Source organism: Pyricularia grisea (assembly GCF_004355905.1).
Source record: "Pyricularia grisea strain NI907 chromosome Unknown Pyricularia_grisea_NI907_Scaffold_2, whole genome shotgun sequence".
Taxonomy (NCBI): domain Eukaryota; kingdom Fungi; phylum Ascomycota; class Sordariomycetes; order Magnaporthales; family Pyriculariaceae; genus Pyricularia; species Pyricularia grisea.
In genome coordinates, this window is record NW_022156717.1 from 5,823,397 (window position 1) to 5,842,255 (window position 18,859).

Consider the following 18,859-nt stretch of genomic DNA (forward strand, 5'->3'; position numbering starts at 1 on the left):
TGGAGGGCACGGGCCTTTTTTAGTCTTGCAGGGGTTCGTTCTCGTGTGTGTGTGTGGCTGCTTTTATCATAAGGATCCATCGGTACGTACCGGCTCTAAAACGGCAAGTCGCTTTCCTAACAATAGGGCTGATGTGTTGAGTAGGTGAAATTTTCTGTTCTTTTCGCTCTCATATTCATGCTTTTGAGGAATGCTAAGAACTTGATTCCTGGCCGTCATTCTACCTTGTCTCAGGAGGAAATAGCCAGATCCAATCTCAAAACACCCATGTCAATCATTCTCCCAGGCACACAAAAGTGCCATGACCGGGCTTACCATTAGATGGAACGATACGTAATTACCATAGGGACGGTACCTGGAATACCTGCCTACCTACCGACCTACCACCTACCTATCTAGGTACCTAGGTACATATGTCACCTCAAACATGATAAATAAATGCATTGACAGTGGAAAACAGGATTCTCAACTTTAGCGTAATGTTTTCAATCATTCCCCTGTACTTTGCGATAGACGTTTTGACGGATTCCCGAGAAGATTGAAGACATTCCGTAACGCAGGGTTTGACAACGAGCGACGTAAGGGATGGCTAAATTGAATTCCAACGTAAACTCGAGTTCCATGGACTTTCCGGGCATGGCTTGAACTCAAATGATAGTCAAGGGCGATCATCGTACTTCCGGTTGAGCTATAGCCACAAGTGCAGAATCTCAGTCTGGACCCCGTCTTGCCCGTTTACTCCTTCATACATATTGGGTGCCTACCTCACCTAAGGTAGGTACCTACCTACACCCTCGGCTTTTTACTTTTTTATAATATACCGGTACTTGGATTTGAACGGACTCACCATCCAATTTGTCATCTACAAGTCATGACAGTTAGACGTACATACGGAATTAATTATCTTGAGTAGTTAATAACAATCAGACGAAGAAGATCAGGCTGGGCCCGCCAAAGAGCCGAATAATCAATCAGTCCGGGAGTCGCCACATACTTTGTGGGCCAGAACCACCCAACTGTCACATTAGCCACCAAGCAGATAGTGCTTGTGAAACCAGCCGTCAAGCGGTGTTCAAATTTGTGCGAACCTACCGGTACTGTTTGTTTTAGCAATCCTCAGCTGAAGGCGAAAGGTGAAAGAATCGACCAACCAACCTACCATGCTGGGAGAAAGTTCAGTGGAGTGCAGACCTAGGTAGTTGGTGGATGAAGCCACCTCAGTCAACCATTCAGGTTACCCCAGCACCGGGCAGCGAACAGGTAATGCTGAGGCAACGTGAGATAGGCCACGGAAAGACGGTCCTTCCAATTCCAGAGACAGACCACGGTCTGTAGCAGCTTTCAATTAAAACGGGGCATCAAATGACGTTGCTCAGGAGTTTCCCAGTCGTCGACCCAGCCAAGCCGGCGCTTACGATGAGACCCACTTTTATCCAAATCTTGCCAGTTGCCCTGCCAACGCACGGTCACTCCCGCAGTAAACAGATTTCTTCTTAAGGCAGTGCTCTTGCCACGACTTTATCCTCAAGAACCTGAACAAACCTCAACCTACAAATCCAGACTTTGCTCTTCTCACATTCATCCCTCCTCTCAAAAGAGAATCATAGAAGAACTCTCTCAAATTCCACCTACCTATACCCATGCAAACGAACAAAGCCATCTGCTGCATCTGGATCATACCTTCTTGAGCATAGTCACTCGTCTATTCGTTTAAGTTCCCCCGCAAGAGTACATACTCAAAATCACTACATAAGATCATATCAAAATGGCGACTGCATTCTGCGAGACGCCTCTCAAATCCCACACGGGACTCTTTTCCTCCCGGACCGCTGGCGGACGGATGCCATTGACGCCGTCCCCACGTCAACGCGCCGTTGCCGTGGCTGTTGCCAATGTCAACTCGTCGCCATGCACCCCCGATGAGAGCTACAAGCCTGCTGGAAAGTCGAGCTACACGGCCAAGCTTGCAGCTCATCTTGCCGCAAAGCAGCAGCGTGACTCGCCCAAGTCGAACATCGCCCGCGGTGTTTCCACTCCTCGCAAGGCCCTCGAGCTTGGCGTCTCGGACTTCACCCTGACCGGTACAGGTCACCAGGCAACCAAGACCCCCTCCAGCACCAAGACAAGGAAGACTATTAGGCAGAAGACTTCCAAGACGTCAGTCAGCTATGCCGCCGGTGACCGCTTTATCCCCAACCGTACTGCAAGCTCCGCTATTGCCAATGTCGGTTCTGGCAAGCTGGATATGCATGAGAGGCGACCCAAGAGCAGCAGCAGCGAGTCGTCTGGCGTTCTTTCCTCGGCTGCTGACGAGGCCCTTGCCGCCCTCGAGGCCCTTAACATTGGTGATGATGATGACGAAGCTGAGCCTTACTCGCGTCCCTCGCCCAACACCGCAGCATACCAAAACTCCATCGCCAACGCCTGCGGAGTTAGCCTTAACACACGCATCCTGGAGTTCAAGCCTGCGCCCCCAGAGTCATCCAAGCCCATCGATCTCCGCCAGCAGTACAACCGTCCTTTGAAGCCTGCCAGCTCTTCCTCGGCACAGTCTCGCCGCCGCATCGCCACCGCTCCTGAGCGTGTTCTTGACGCCCCTGGCCTGATTGATGACTACTACCTGAACCTTTTGGACTGGAGCTCTGGAAACCAGGTCGCCATTGGCCTGGAGCGCAATGTTTACGTCTGGTCGGCTGACGAGGGTAGTGTTAGCTGTCTCCTCGAGACCAGCCCTGACACGTACGTCAGCAGTGTCAAGTGGTCGGCAGATGGCGCCTATGTCAGTGTGGGTATGGGAACCGGCGAGGTGCAGATCTGGGACGTCGCCGAGGGCGCCAAGGTCCGCAGCATGCACGGCCACGACACCCGTGTTTCCGTCATGGGATGGAACAAGCACCTCCTCTCTACCGGTGCCCGCTCCGGTCTGGTCTTCAACCACGATGTGCGCATCGCTGAGCACAAGGTTGCCGAGCTCGTCTCTCACACCTCGGAGGTCTGCGGCCTCGAGTGGCGCTCCGATGGTGCCCAGCTCGCCACTGGTGGCAACGACAACCTTGTCTCAATCTGGGACGCCCGTTCGCTCGCCGTGCCCAAGTTCACCAAGACCAACCACAAGGCCGCCGTCAAGGCTTTGGCCTGGTGCCCCTGGAACATGAACCTGCTGGCCACCGGTGGTGGCTCGTACGACCGCCACATCCACTTCTGGAACTCGACCTCAGGCGCTCGCGTCAACAGCATTGATACCGGCTCGCAGGTCACCAGCTTGCGCTGGAGCCCTCACTACCGCGAGATCGTCAGCTCGAGCGGCTTCCCCGACAACTCGCTCAGCATCTGGAGCTACCCAACCCTCGTGCGCACCGTTGAGATCCCCGCCCACGAGAGCCGTGTCCTGCACAGCTGCCTTAGCCCCGACGGCCAGATGCTGGCCACCGCGGCTGCCGACGAGAGCCTTAAGTTCTGGAAGGTATTCGAGAAGAAGCCTGGTGCTAGCTCCGCCGGCCTGGGTGCTTCCAGCAAGGCCGACATGGTCAAGCAGATGACTATCCGCTAAGAGAAAGCGAGTTCTTTGGCACAAAGGGCTTTTGTTTTTTCTTGTTTTTTCTCGTTTTTTAAAAGCGCGGAGTTTTGGGACATGGGAGGAGAGGTCTGGTTTTTTGTTGGTTGGCCTTGTACCACGACTCACTCGCAGAGTGACGATGGTATTGGCTGTTTCGTACTTTATTTCCCGTCACGACATTCATGAGGCATCGATTGAATGGACTAGACGAAATTTAATTGTGTTGACTTTTTTCCTCTCCAACGATACTGCTTTACCTCGAAATATGGATGTTTGTGAAAGCGTAGTTGGCCTGGAACACTTGACTGGTTTTTCAACTACCAAGGCAATGTTGGCGGGGTTTGTTTGATATTGCGTTGTCATCCTGCGTATAGGGATTTGGCTTGGATGATGTTTTATTCTGGGTTTGAATGATGCAAAAATTGATGACATCGTGGTTTATCTTAGTTTTCAGATGGTAGAATAGATAATAGGACTATGATGTTATATAAACTTGCGGAACTGCAAACGAGTGACCTTGGATTCAACCAATTCAAGACATTTCCGGGAATCATTAGAGTGCATAGTGCATGTTACCTATTATAGGTCTGATTGATTTTACACCAGATGTAGAGGTTATTAGCTGTGCTATTAATTATTTCCTCGAAAATACAGGTCAATAAAAAAAAAGTGATGGCACTAAAGAAGGGGAGACTGAAGATCTTGATATTTGTGTTTATCCAGGTATTCGTAATATGTACTGTACCTCGCAGTCCAGCAATTCCTGTAAGCACATGCACGTCACTTCTGCCCTTGTCGGATTGATTCCCTGCAGCGGTGAAGCCAGACTGGTGACAAAGCGCGCTGACATAAGCGGGTCCATGCTAAATCACCTCTCGACCTTGTCAATCCTGACCAACTTGCACCGCTCCAACACCAAAATCGGCTGAATACCAGTCCCCCAAGTGCCCGCCCCATCGGATTTTGTCCCACGCGCTCTCACACGACACATCCAAAAAGACGCGACGGGCTTCGATAAGACAGATCGAGAGGTCCCAAATAAGCGGAGTAACAGAGGAAGACGAAAAAGAGTCACAGAGAACGAAAAACAAAACAAAAAAAAAGAATATCATATCAATTGCTACATCTTTGTTTTGAACCTCGCGCGCCTTTTAGAATTGGAGGACAGTTTTAGGACGCCGCCCGCCGCGTGAGCGACTGAATTGATCGCGACCACGGCCGGCCGGACTGGGGCCACGGAACAACGAGCCCGTAAAAAAAAATTGAACCAGAGGACTGGAGAGAGGAAATATCAAGGCTTCGATAACTGGCCGAATCCCAGATTCGCGCGGATCGCATCGAGAAGAGGAAAGGATCTTTCTTGAACCTCAACGAACGGGCTAGAAGCGATTCCTCGGGATTCTTCAAAATCTTGGAACCTTCACCCCTTCAACAGTCCTTGTCTCTAAGTTGCGCGCGCTATTCTCGCAAGAAGAAGAAAGAAAGTCGCCCAAGATGTCGAACGCAGTCGTAGGAACGGTCTACGAGCAGATCATCAAGGGTGTCATGGAGGCGTCCCGGACCGACTTTGAAGATAACGGCTTCGGAGAAAGTGAGATCAACGAACTGCAGCAGGTAAGACTCTTTCGCCTTTTCTTTTGCTTCTTCTCTCTCCAGTCACTGTTCAGTCAGCTTTTTGTCACCTGTCCCATCTTGCGTCGCTAGCTGTCTTTTTGTGGGTTGAGGTCAAAATGAGAGTTGAGAAAGGAAGAAAAAGAAAAAGAAAAAAGCTTGCGACCGATTGCGAAGATGGCCCGTTGGTTGTTTTATCCCTCTGGATATTTCTCGATTTCCGACCAATGTTTTCTCTTACTATGTTCTTATTTTCTGCGTGTTTTGCCACCCGCTGCTACTTGGCCATCCGACGGTCAAAGGCGAGAGAGGATGAGCGGGGTGAAGAGTGAAACCAGCTGGGACTCAGCGGCACGGGCGACTCTGGGAGGGAATTTGGCACTTTTTAAAGTCCCACCACCCCATGGCTTGGTTGCCTCGTGCCGCACATCCACTCCAACCCCGCGCTGCCATTGGAGCGTCACTTTGGATGTCACGTGGGTGCCTGCTGCTGCAAGCTGCTTGCTACCTGGCTGGCTGACCACCACATATGTTTCGCCCCTTAATGCCTTTCATTTTAATTTGTTCATGTCACTGGCCGTTGCACATGCGCCAGCTAAATGATGCTGGGACCATACCGTTGGAGAAGTTCTTCCACAACACGGGCCCGGCAGTCTTGTAACTGGTTGTCGTGCTTGACACTTTTAACATCTCATCTGCCTGGAGAATGATGATCTACTACTCTTCGTCTCTCGTTCACAAGATACTAACCATGATGGATGATCACTGCAGGTATGGCAGCAGAAGTTGACCGCCATGGGTGCTGCCTCATTCCCATGGGATCCAAAGCCCGACGCACCGACACCACCTCCTCCTGCTGCAGCTCAAGCGGATCAACATCGTATGGCTCCTGCGGCGGCTAACTATACACAAGCTACCTTGAGCCCCCCTACTGCAGCTCAGCCTGGCCTGGCCTTGCCGCGTCCCAACCCTCCCGCCAATAACGGTGTGCAGCAAAATAAGGATGCCGGCATGGGTGAACCCGCCATAAAGATGGAGCCTGGCACTCAGCCTGTTGGACAGTTCGCACCACCCGCTGGCAACGCCACCAACATTGCCCAGCAGCGGGCCATGCAGAACATTGCCAACTATGCTGCCGCCAACAACATGATGCAGAGTGGCGCCCAGGCTCAGCAACAGCGCATGTCAATGCCCATGCCCATGCCCCCTGCTCAGGCACAGCAGCAGCAGCAGCCGCAGCTTACACAACAGCAACAGCAAGCATACCAACAACATCAACAACAAATGCCACCTAAGCCACAGCAGCAAATGCAGCCACCGCAACAACCTCAAAACGGCTCCCTCGGGCAATCTCAGACGGATGGTCCCGCTTATGAGGAAGACACCTGGGAGGCTGTCATGATGCGCCGTAATGCGGACGGTAGCGCAACGGCAATGGGTCGTGTCGAGGTTGATCGGATGCTGCATGCGAAAATCGCTGCCCAGGCCAAGGCTATGGAGGGCGGTGGGCTCATGCTCCCGCTCAAGCAGGTCAAGACAAAGAAGAACAAGGAGCGTCGCCGTCGGGCAGCTCCACAATCGACCATTGCTGGACCTAACAGCAGTGGCAGCGGCATCCCGCAGGTTGACGGACCTGACGATGAGGATGGAGATGAAGACCTTGACGACGCCATCAACTCTGATCTTGATGACGACAATGAACCTGATGAGAGCGACGAGGACGGAGACGAGCTGCAGCAACAAATGCTCTGCCTTTACGACAAGGTTCAGCGCGTCAAGAACAAGTGGTCAGTATATCTTCTTGAAAACCCCACTTGCCGCCTTCCCCCTTTATTAGCCGTCTTCCACCCTATTTACTCGCAACTGCTGACCATCGTCTCGACTATATAGGAAGTGCACTCTCAAGGATGGCGTCCTCTGCGTTAACGGTAAAGAGTACGTTTTTCACAAGGCGACCGGCGAGTACGAATGGTAGGCGTATTCGTGAAAGGATGAATAGACCAGAATCTTTGAGTTTCTTCCACAGACGGCCTTAATTGCGCGACGCCACACCCACTATCAACTTCAATTTCCTCCCTTGTTTGGTTTAAGTTACACAGCTTGCTCGGAAGATGTGGTCGTATCCATTTTTCAAGGAATACAGATTACTTTACGGTTTTTGATAGCCTAATAAAAGCTCGGAAAAGAATGGAAACCCGTCTGGTTTGGTATGCAAGAGGTGGAATGGGAGGGGACTGTGAGGGGAATGTGAGGGGGAGTGCCCTTCCAGGTTACTCGAAATATTTGTCAAGATACAGATATTCCCACAAAAGGTTTTAAGCGTCATCAGACGTCTCTCGTCTTTTCCCTCCAACATTTGTGCATCCTTTTATTGCATTTTTCGCACTAGCTACTATTAACGGAAGACATTGACGCAGGGCCGAAAATTCAGTAGATTATCAGATAGGCCACCCATGAAAATGTGTCTTTACACTCACAGCCAAGTCTTTGTTGTTTACATCCGTGATGTTGGTTGCCAACACAACCTTTCTGGTTAGCCGAGATAAGGGGGGTTTTTTTTTCTTAATAAAAAAAAGGCTATTTCTCTACCAACTGTGTGAGGATGCGATTGGGTCCTCAAGACGTGTGTTTAAATAACCTGCTCCATTTGTTCGCACAGTACTCATGTTACATCAACCTGAGGACTCCTGGACCCTGTATGTGACCAGACTAGGTAGTTATACCTTGCTACGTAGGGAAGCTGTCGGTAGTTGGAGAGCCTTAGGGATGGTAACCGTGATTGCTAACTCATTTGTCAACAACTCCTTAGATCTACCTCGGTGATCCGGCTGGCTTGTGTTTCCTTGTCGATTGCAGAAACATTCCTAATCTGACGTCCTTATTGCCTACAAGGGCACATATGCGGACGGTCGCACGAATTTCCATAATACTCCGATCCGCCGCTCCATGGCATATTTTTCTACCTCAGTTGATCAACGAAAACCCGATCCACGGTTGTGGCAACCAAGCAGCCATCGACAGTAGGAAGTGTGTTCCATCAACTCGGAATATTTCCATCACATGCGTTGCTCGAAACAGATAAAAAAAAAAAAAAAAAAAAAAAAAAAAGTCACCACAAGCCGAAGATTGCAGACCGAGCCACCGCTTACGAACAACATTTAAACTCGGTGTAGGTAGACAGGGCAAATCAACATCGTCCAAAGCCGAAGCCTCACTTCACTCTTGCACGCTCACCACACCACAACCCTTTTTTCTTTCTTTTTTTTCCCCCTGCGCGCGAGATGTTGTGACCGATGTCATTGACAAATGGTCCGTCTTCTCTATACGGGTACACACGCTAGATGCGACCGTGATCACCAGACTCGGGGGGTTTTTTTTTGTCCTCGAATGTGACCTTGCCAGCTAGCAAAAGTTGTCGTGTCAAGTCAATGCAATGGGGGGGGGGGGTTTGACGCCCTGGCATACGTATGCGCTGGCCATGAATTTGGGAAACGAACAGCTCAGCATCGCATATGTAACCTGCGACCAGAAAAAGTCGCCATCCATTTTCGTCTCTCTGATCGCGATTTAGAAACCCAAAACAGCCACATGGGGAAAGTCCCGGTGTGAGATGGCCCGTTGTTGTGGTGTTCTGTTTTCTTTTTCTTTCTTCTTGTAGGCCCGAAGCTCCGGCGAGGCCTCGATTCCGGGCTGCTACCTTGACAAATCGATGTGTGTGTGTGTGTGTGTGTGTGTGTTTGTACACAAACACTCATTGTGCCTGAACAATGTGCAACAAAGAGCGCATGCAGGCTCCAGGCTGCATTGTGTGACCCGCCGCTTAAAGACCTTTTTTTTTCGCGCGCGCTCAGCTCTGGCGGTTTTTACAACCCTTTCTTTTTTTTGTATGTGTGACGAAAGGAAAAGGTCTCCAGGTCAGAGGCCAACCGCCAAAAAAAAACAAGGCAAAAAGTGGCCTGTATGTGATGGGCCTGCGTTTCAAACATTGAGCTAACCGCTTGCTCAGGGTTTCGCAGAGTTGCTAAGAGAAGAAGAAGACGCAAAAGAGAGAAAAATTGTCAGCCATCAATGTTTGGCTTTGTGCATCCATATCCTGACCGGTTTTTGGGGTTTTTATTCTCTCCTCCTCTTGCTTCGTTGTCAAGTCAAGGGCCGTTTTTGGATGCGTGCCATGGAGCCCTCCGATCCTTGGCCGCCTGCAAAGTTGGACTGGGTCCAGGCTTTTTCTGAGATTTGGGGCCGTGTGATACAAAGCACACCACCGTGCATCCGAGAAAGAATGGTCATACATTAGGCGGGAACTGTGGGCGTGGCAGTTGACGAAGTGAGGTGAAAGTTCGTGATAACAAATACCAGGTTGTTGTGTGAGGCAAAAGTCACAAGCAGGCAAAGCAAAACTGACTGGCAAAAGCGTAAATAAGCGTAACTTGTAAGCGTAACCTGTCCAATAGCATTAGTGGATTGTAACTAGAATAGGAAAAGCTGATTTGCAGATGCGGGGGGGGGGGGACGAGGAAGAAAGGGAGAACCGAAGAAAAAAAAAGAAAAAAAGCATTAGGAGGAACATTTTCCTCGCCAGCTCCTTGTCCTCCCAATTCCCGATTTGTGATCCTCCAATCCTCGCTTGTGCGGGAAATCCAACAATCTGGTTCCGCCGAGTCCCTAGGGCTCTTGGGTTTGACGTGGTACCTTCCTCCCTTTCATCATTTCGGAGCTTTACCACCCTTGAGGTAATGTCAATGTCACATGAGTCGGCGGTGAGCAGGCATCGCGGCGAGATGCAAGTATTAATTGTGGGGACAGTTGCTTAGGTTACTTCCGTACTTTGGTGACTTTATATTACCCCCTACCTGCCGGGGTGGGTGGATAGGAAGATTCGATTGGAAAGGCTGCGTGGGCGTTGCGTGGGCATTGGGAGAATACTTTGGTACGTTTTGTACCTTCTGGAGTTCGTCGAAGCCTTGGGGAAATGGCTATATCGGTGGGGAATCTCGGGTGATCTTTGTTACTTCTACCTTGTCTTCTGCTCCATTCTCGTTCCGTAAACGGTGAACGAAGGTGATGTGACGTGACCAGGTCAGGTCTTACCACGTACCGGTATAGTACAAATCCTCGAGGGACTTGGCGGGTATCCCCCAAGACTCGGATTAATGAAAGTGGAGCAAACCCATATCCTGTATGTGCTACACAAAGAGGTACTTGGGTGCTGGTTCTCAAAAACAAAGTACGTAATATGACATTTGGCCGTTCTGCGGCTGCTGACTTGTTTTTTTCCATCTTTTTGAGCACATATGCTGTACAGTAAGGATCATGAAGGACAGTAAGAAAGGACCTTGCTTGGGCTGGTGGTCCCAATAGACAAATGAGCAAGGGGGGCCATGCCTCTTTTTGTGTCTCCTTGATTATTACCCCTTGCTTCAATTTCAGTTGTTCTCCTATTGGTTCTTTTATTCTGCTGCCTGTCATTTATTAACGAATCAAAATTGCGGGAATGATTTCTTGGCCTTACTCGAACGCTGAACTCATCTTGCTCGTGTATCGCGCTAACCCCAAGGAACAGCCAACCGTCTGCTACTATGTAATAAGCTGAGACCAAGGATGAACCAAGAATGGAAAAAAGGGTGAGGCAGGGGATGATATGGATCATGATTATCTACGACAGCCAATGATCAGGGCTTTTAGGTCCCGACAACTTGGAAACGGTGGGGTAATCTAAACAGGGATCTTCAAAGTCCAATTATCTGACCTGTTGCCGAGCATGGAAGCTCCATGTTGCTTTTTGGTTTCGCTACCTAGGTAATGTGGTTTTGATACCGTTATTAAACCAGTACATACTTCAGTCCGTTATGCTGTATAATACTGATGTTATTACCATAACCACCAATTCCATAAGTAAGAACCGGAGATTAGGTGGTGAGACGTGCGATGTCGGAGGAATCCCTGGGATTTGATGAAATAGTGCCGTTGCTACCATCCATTATGGTGCTGCGAAATAATTAAGCGCGCTGCCAGATGTTAGCGCCGAGATCACTTGAAGTACGTAAGATACATATACTTTGTTAGGAGTATGAAGGATGCGGCTCCCTGGTGAAGAGAAGACAAAGCCAAATGTGTCACATCACCGTGCCGCCCTTGGCTATGTATTGAGCTGACGTATGTGGCTTGGTTCTATGGCCGCAGGGTATCTAAGTCGCGATAAGTGATACCCGGCTTGCAAGGTACGTTCTTTGTGGCTACGGCTGTGACACCGTGGGAAGCGAGTCGAAACCTATAGTACAGATTTTCGGTTCCAAACTGCCGGGTCCAGGACTGTGCCTGTTCCATTGACTCCCAGCACCGGAAATTATTCGTACCTATGGTAGTGAACCACAAACCACATAAACGCTCACACTTACTCAGGGCTTGGGGACGACGGTGGGTAGTAGAGAAATTCTATAATAACACGTACCAATTTCTTTTAGGCTGGCCTCACAAAGTTGTATGAACACCAGTGCAAGTATTCATTGCCCGAGAGCACGGTCCCTTTAGGAAAAGAACCATCTTTGCCGAAATATTCGGAAAGCAATGATTTGGGACAGGCTCTCATGTAAGCACTTAGTAAACCCTTTGATCTATTCGCGCCAGCTTTCGGTCAAGCTACTACGTACAATCTTGTTCTCAAGAAAGGTGGGTACAGTAGAAACATGTTGGGATGGATGTCAGTGGGGACCGAGCGTAGCTCTTCCTAAGATCCATAAAAAAAACCCAAAAAAAAATCCAGACAAATGATATGAACGGAGAACGGGGAACGGGGGGGAGAGAGGTTAACCAGCTTGGTACAAAGCCCTCTTATGGTGCCCACCTACTACTGTGCATAGTAAGCTATTTAGCTCGGATGATGGGGAGAAATGTGGGATGTACCTACCTACTGGAAGGAAAGGGGAGTTTCGTTTCGCTTTACCTCGGATCATTTGTGGAGAGTAAACCTTGTCGTACACAGGGATTGGTCGAAATTGATGTTGTTGGTAAACGGTGTTCTCCGGTAACAGGGACCACGCAGGCGGTACTCCGTCCGAGCAACACCCCTCAAACAACACTCGCATGAATGAATTGAATTCAGCGATGAGGGTGGGGGGCAGACCACGTAGGAAACAACAGGGAGCTTTCTTGACCCACCCACGCAAACACAAGATCGAGGCTCGCTTGCTCCTGCAAAGCCACGAGAACTCAACGGTCTGAACTGCACTGTTGGTGCAGCTCTCGTTGGGCAAGGTGGGGTATGACAAGTCAGGCACATATCCTACCTAGGGTCTACCTTGTCTATTTGTGAGCTGTCGCGAGTACAGTATCTGTGGTATGCACCCATGGACTCTTGGTATTTGTTAAGCTGACCGCCTCGTTTCCTTCGCTGGGAATTACCACTTCAGAATTTGTTCTAACTGGAATGATCTCCTCGCCCAAACCACCGGAAAGGCCCACAACCAAGACTGTTCGGCCCAGCGGCCAGGGTGTCGTGATAGCTTCCGCTGACGGCAGGCGAGCTTGCATTTGTAGCAACCGGGATAATCCTGGTCAGATGGCGACGGAAGAATACGTGATGATGCTGCTTCCCAGTTTGTACTTCGTATGGGAGCACGGTAGTTGTACGCTGCACACATATTCATAATTGCAACGAGCCCAACCATACAACGGACTCATAAATCCTCGATATGGGACGAGACTGTTTATGATTATGCATCTGAGTCTGTTGACTAAGATGTCGAAATTGTAAGCAATCATGAACTCAGGTCATTGCTATATTGAAAAAGTATCCGAGTTGTCACTGTCGGTTTGTGGAGGAAAGTAAAAAAAAATAAAAATAAAAAAAAAGACATAAAAGAACGAGAAGAGAGGTCCAATGCCATTGACGCAACAGCGCGAGACGGATCCAGAGTCATGTTGATGAATTGATCGGGAAATAATGAGCAAGGGATAACAATCGAGGTGTAAACAAGGTAGGGTACCTCAGGTAAGTTAGGTTAGGTATGTTTCGCTTGTAGGGAAAGCAGGTGGACCACCAAAGCTCTGTCAGGTTTTTTTTATTTTGTTTATACACTCTTCACCGGTCAAGTAACCATACCATACACATGATGATAAAAATTTATTCACTGGCACGATGCACAATGACGAGACGCCGCTTATTGGAATTTGACATTACATGGCCTACTGTACACTACCTTGGATTACTTAGACTTTGCCTCTCTGACACCTACTGATCGGCGACAGAGGGCTGCGTACTGTACCACGTACTTACCTTACCTTGAATACCTCCTGGACCCACCATCCCTGTACTACCTAGGGTACGTACCTCTGGCGGGGTGGGTTAACGGGACAGGCAAGCGCCACAGGTTTCGGTTCTTGATCACCCCACTTGTTGGGAGTTCGACGGGAGCGCTATTCGATCGCAATCCTTGTCCCACCTAAAACCCCCTGTCAAGCAGGCGGACAGTCTTGCCTGCCGCACCTGGGTTGTACCTTATTGTACCTTGGGACTCCATTTTACTTTTTTTCCTCTAAGGTAAGGTACCCATCCATTGTTCCTTCTGTCTTAAATGTCGACTCTCCATCTCACCATGGATTTTCTGGATGCAAATTCAGCCGTCAACACGTCACTCAGCAGCCCAAACAAACCAGACCACGCCCCTCCAGAGTGGCCAACCGACCAAGTTCGCGACGACCACAATCACACAAGACACACACTCTGGCCGCATTTGGGCCGAGCTTTGAACTGATTGTCTCACGTCGAAGTTGGGCGTACCTATCCGTCAACTTGCTGTCTCTCCATAGCCAGAAACAAGGCCCTCGAGTTGAGACATACGATGCAAGTATTTAGGGACCCGAACCCACCCACCGTTTTTCCGTGATCCATGACAACAGCAACAACTCGATTCCTGGATCTTCTGTTCCATTACTTCTTCATTCTTCCTGGATCAGGTGGCTTGTGGTACGACCATTATTTCGAATCAAGGCACTTGACGACTTAGACTACCCGTCTGCAGTTCATGCGGACTTGTCCAGACGTGACACCCCCCGCCTCAGAACATATTTGCCTCTTCGACCTTTCGCCAGACCAGTACAGCACCCGGAACGGCTTCAGAAGGGCATTACTCTGCTCATAGCCCACCTGTAGTTCCTACATTGTATGTTATGCCATCCTTGATTCCTCAATCTCTCTTCTTTTATACCATTGGGGACGGTTTGCCCGTCCCCGATTTGCGAAGCCGAGCCCCTGAAGACGCCACGGGAAGCACAGGTGCTATCAGAGGAAGACGTAGCGGAATGGAGTGGAGTATCTGGGGCTTGCGTTTTTAGCTATCAGCCCTCGCCAAGGGTATTGATAGGTCTCACTTCAGACAATAGCACTAACATTAGACACAGTTCCGCTATCCCTGAGATTACACCAACCTTGGCAACATAACTTATTCTGCTCAACTCGATATAGTTGATGGATAAGGTCGTCCACGCCACCTCCCTCCCGATACTCCCCGGCGCCATCATGTCAAAGTATGTTCCCTGTATTTTTCCGAGATGTCATTTCGATCACACCGCTAACTAAATAACAGAAATGATGCTCCTGAAGTGGAGCAGCTCTTCAAAGAGAATGGCCGCCTCTATCAGGTGTGGCCGAGGGACAGATATTTGCTTCCAGCAGATCAAGTACGTGACCTTAGTCTGTCAAAGCATGATAATACTCGGCAGCGAGTATCGCCGCTAACATTTGATCAGACTGAGCAAGACCGTCTCGACATTTTCAGTCAATTGTTCAAAATAGTTCTTAACAACAAATTACACACAGATGCCTCGAAAGTGGAAGAGAATTCTCATGTTCTAGATCTCGGCTGTGGGACTGGCCTCTGGGTTATACTCATGGCCCACGAGCTACAGTGAGTCTAGAGAACTCCTATACGCAAGATTGATAATTACATGTGCTAATGTTTTTTATGGCCAGCCCTAAACCAAGCCTTTTCATAGGGGCAGACGTTCAAATGACGCAACCGGATCTGTATGTACCAAAGAACTTACTGCTAGACAGAGTATGTTGTTGTAAAACATTGACTTACGAAAATCACGTGTTTTATTTGTTTAGAATCCCAGCAACTGTCAGATTCACACCAGCCGATATCGAAGCAGCCTGGACGGAAGAGATGGTTCAACATGCGCCCTATGACCTGATAAACTGCAGGTTGATGAAGGGTGCTATTCGTTCATGGCCTGCTCTATACGAAAAGATTGCAGCGTGAGTCGGTCTTCTATGCGGCAGCATACACTGCTTTCTTAGTTTTGACCTTCCATGCAATTCCCAAGCTGACAACCGCCTTAAAGTCACCTGAAGCCGGAGACAGGTGTTTTTGAACAATTTGAAATCGACTGGCAGTTCAGGTGTGACGACGGCCCTATACCGCCAGCTTTAAAACAGTGGTCAGATGAGGTCATGCAGGCTATGGACCAGCATGGCATGTCGATTCGATGCAACCGCGAAGAGACTCGGTCGATGCTACTCAACCATGGGTTCGATGACGTTCAAGAGCAGGCCATCGTGCTTCCCATAAGTAATTGGGCAGACGATGAGCGTGGCAGAGAAATTGGACGCTGGTTTAATCTCGCCTTGAACCACAGCACTTTGCCAATGTCGCTTGCGCCTCTGTTCCGCGTCATGAAGAAGACACCCCAATACATCGACGAACTCAACAAGGCCGCAAGCCGGGAGGTGTGCTCTCAGGCGCATACTGATGGTGTTTACTGCATGCTGTTAGTTTCTAACCTTTCCTTTCATCTTCTGCTTGTTTTATTTATTCTTTTTTTTATCAAATCAAACTGAGGATCGCCTTCGTCTCTTTTCCCGTCCCCGGCCACATCTAAGGTGCCACAAATACTAATATGGCAGCCTGAATGCAGATATATATGGACAGCCCGAACCAGACCTTCCCGACGTCGGTGAATTCAAATATGGCCAAATTGACTTATCATTGTCCAGCTAGTCAGATGCCTATGTCTGCCCACCTCTAGGGCTCCAATTCATCTACTTTTTATGTACTTTCAATTCTTTTCTTCTTATTACTTCTTATCCTCATCCTTTGCGTTATACCGTATTCCGCAGGGCTCACGTGAACAGCATCCTACTGTGACTTTTTTTGTCTCAGCTATCTTACGATTTCCCCCTTCTTTTCTTCTTCGCTATTTCGGGGCAAGATATAGGTTTGCATTGTCTTTTTTGGTTTTATTTTTGGCTAGATCGGAATAATGGTTATCTTCTTCCAAACCTATCCTCTCGATTCCCTAAAAGTATCGGCTTTTTATACCTTATATCCGGTGCCTCTATGTTTTCTTATAAGACAATTTCAAGCAACATGTTGGTATCCTAGGTCAATTCCACCACCGTTGTTTTAATCTAAGTTTGAGAAAGCAAGCAGTTAATCCAGGACCATCTTTTTTTTTTTTTTCTTTTTTTTTTTTTGACAGCACGTACTGGGATTTAAACCGCCCGATCCACTAACGTGCTCTCCTGTGTAATTGTCACACATATCCAGAAACTGGATGCTAACCAAGCCTTCGGCCTTGTACATTTATATAGCCACTACGTGTTCGCCCAATCAAAAGAAGAAGAAAAACCAACTTAAAAGGTCACAACAAATGGCGTCGAGTACAAAAACACACTCACAGCACATCTCACCGAGCAAAAGATTGCGTTGGGAAAACACGGAAAACTGGACATGCAACTTAAGAAAAAAAGGAGTGAAAAAAGAAAAAAAAGTTGTGACCAAGGCACTTCTGCGGGGACGGCCCATAACAAAGTTTCCACGATATTAGGAACGTTGCCTCGCATACTTTGTGGACGGAAGCTTGGCTGCAGCAAATGTCTGATCAAGGCCAGAGTGCAACGGTCGCAAGCATCTCGTCATGCAAGCCCAGCCCACTTGAGGACTGGGGCACAGACCAAGTGTTCCTCATTACTCCATATTCGATCAAAGACCAGCTGCACTTTCACCGACTCGTCCAGCTCACGCGCGCGGCAAGATGCTCTTGTGACTCTCGTGGCCAGCTCCGCTCAAACAACATGCCTCCGCAGTCGTCCTAGGATAGGTGGGTGGGAGACCTTGCGACGTTTATAAAGCCGGGTACAATTTTACAAAAGTCTGTTGCCTCTCCCCCGCATCAATAGACGTCCCGGCGAGCTAATTACTTCGCACTACATACAGTACTCAATCTACTTGCAACCCCTCTTAAGTATGAGATGTAAGCCCGCACACAGTGTTGCTTGTGTCCATTTTATGACTCAACGAGCGGTTCTCACTCGTTCGGACAAGCCTCCGAAACCAGGGGAGATATGAAAAAGGGGCATTGCCGCTGCCTCTATACCCTGCTTAAAAAAACACTGTACAAAACCCCCCCACCTACAGTGACATCTACTACTTACTGTAGATAAGTTGTGGATATTGTGGACGACATAATAGACTTGGTTCTCTCATGTCACATTTGTCACAACCTGGCAAATATTTTCCCCGCGCCTATAGGTTCTCGGCTGTTTGAAGAGCCAGAGAAGTATACACTTGGCCTTAGCCATGTAATAATCTCGATGCCGGCGACCTGGGCATCCGGCCCGTTTGCATACAGTGGAGACTTCAATGCCTTGGTCCTGTCTTTGGAGCCTCTGGTTGTGACAATGTACCCAGTCAATACTATCACAAGTTCTTTTAAGCAACTAACTGGGCATGGAGTGCGAGGAGCGGGGCTCGTTTTTTTTTTTTTTTTTTTTTTTGTCTCTCTCGTCGCTAGATATGTCCCCCTGGACTTTTTCTGTGACCAACACCACCCCTACTCAGGTAGCTTCACCGCCGTCTTCAACCAAAGCCATGCTTGTCAAGACATTAACCGTGGGGGCAATTGTTACTGCCTCGTTGCTGTCCCTGATACTTTGAAGATATAGGACAAAAAATGTGACTCTAATCACTTTTCTTTTCGAGGATGGACGACCGTCACTGACGCTAAAGGACAAAAGGCCGTGAAGCATGTGAATCATCTCGATTTTTGACAACAAAAAAACGCACCCAAATGACCCCCACAATACCCACTATGTTGTGGGGTTTGTATTTGCGAAGTATGTCCGGGCGGCAACATGCCCGAGGAGAGGGGAAGACTTGACGGACTGATAGAAGATCTTTTTTTTTTGGGGGGGGGTGAACAATTCATGAGGGGTGTGTGCGAGGCAAGGCTGCCGCGCAAAAGGACCAGCCAGGAGGGAAGATATTTGGATGGATGGATGGATTGATTTTTTTTTTATCTTTTTTTTATATGGTTGCATGGGTCTATCTATGATGGGATTGATCAACGCTAACGCTAACGCGATGTTGGCCCTTTTCGGCAAGCTGGAGCGATGTTTAGCAAACACTATGGATGGATAGAATTGTCTCACCTCTGTGACAATTCAGATAGTTCTCATAGCCGTAACAGATACGGTACTACACTTCAGTTTCGAATACTAACTTGCCGTGTGTTTACACAAGATTGGGCTTCGATAGCCTGTGGCCTGATGAAGGTGGCTAGTAAAAGGGGCTTGTAAAAGGAAAGGGAAAAGTGGTACAAAAAAGACGAGTGTTAGATAAACTCGAAGCAATTTCAGTGAATCTTTTTTGTCTGACTCGAATTCGAATTTGCGTCGAGCGAGCAAGGCAACGG

At 48.8% G+C, this 18,859-nt stretch overlaps 4 protein-coding genes across 4 annotated transcripts; all 4 read left to right on the forward strand.

Annotated features, from left to right (window-relative positions):
• Nucleotides 1–1,765: 1,765 nt before the first annotated feature.
• On the forward strand, nucleotides 1,766–3,550 carry PgNI_04320 (uncharacterized protein; the record flags this gene model as incomplete). Its single annotated transcript, XM_031124368.1, has 1 exon — nucleotides 1,766–3,550. One exon carries the CDS (start codon nucleotides 1,766–1,768, stop codon nucleotides 3,548–3,550), a length of 1,785 nt encoding a protein of 594 aa, XP_030985056.1.
• Nucleotides 3,551–4,232: 682 nt separating this feature from the next.
• PgNI_04321 (uncharacterized protein) lies at nucleotides 4,233–7,823 on the forward strand. Its single transcript, XM_031124369.1, has 3 exons — nucleotides 4,233–5,170; nucleotides 5,939–6,954; nucleotides 7,058–7,823. Exons 1-3 carry the CDS (start codon nucleotides 5,051–5,053, stop codon nucleotides 7,140–7,142), a joined length of 1,221 nt encoding a protein of 406 aa, XP_030985057.1. The 5' UTR covers nucleotides 4,233–5,050; the 3' UTR covers nucleotides 7,143–7,823.
• A 4,238-nt stretch (nucleotides 7,824–12,061) lies between these two features.
• Nucleotides 12,062–12,385, forward strand: PgNI_04322 (uncharacterized protein; the record flags this gene model as incomplete). The annotated part of the gene is made up of 2 exons (XM_031124370.1): nucleotides 12,062–12,126; nucleotides 12,196–12,385. 2 exons carry the CDS (start codon nucleotides 12,062–12,064, stop codon nucleotides 12,383–12,385), a joined length of 255 nt encoding a protein of 84 aa, XP_030985054.1.
• Nucleotides 12,386–13,779: 1,394 nt separating this feature from the next.
• Nucleotides 13,780–16,164, forward strand: PgNI_04323 (uncharacterized protein; the record flags this gene model as incomplete). The annotated part of the gene is made up of 8 exons (XM_031124371.1): nucleotides 13,780–14,325; nucleotides 14,564–14,689; nucleotides 14,749–14,842; nucleotides 14,912–15,069; nucleotides 15,135–15,188; nucleotides 15,273–15,422; nucleotides 15,509–15,893; nucleotides 16,096–16,164. Exons 2-8 carry the CDS (start codon nucleotides 14,631–14,633, stop codon nucleotides 16,162–16,164), a joined length of 969 nt encoding a protein of 322 aa, XP_030985055.1. The 5' UTR covers nucleotides 13,780–14,325; nucleotides 14,564–14,630.
• Nucleotides 16,165–18,859: the final 2,695 nt, after the last annotated feature.

Coding starts and splice junctions, on each gene's coding strand:
- PgNI_04321 (XM_031124369.1), top strand. CDS start 5,051: ATGTCGAACGCAGTCGTAGGAACGGTCTACGAGCAGATCATCAAGGGT. Junction 5,171..5,938: donor AGATCAACGAACTGCAGCAG/GTAAGACTCTTT, acceptor TGATCACTGCAG/GTATGGCAGCAGAAGTTGAC. Junction 6,955..7,057: donor CAGCGCGTCAAGAACAAGTG/GTCAGTATATCT, acceptor TCGACTATATAG/GAAGTGCACTCTCAAGGATG.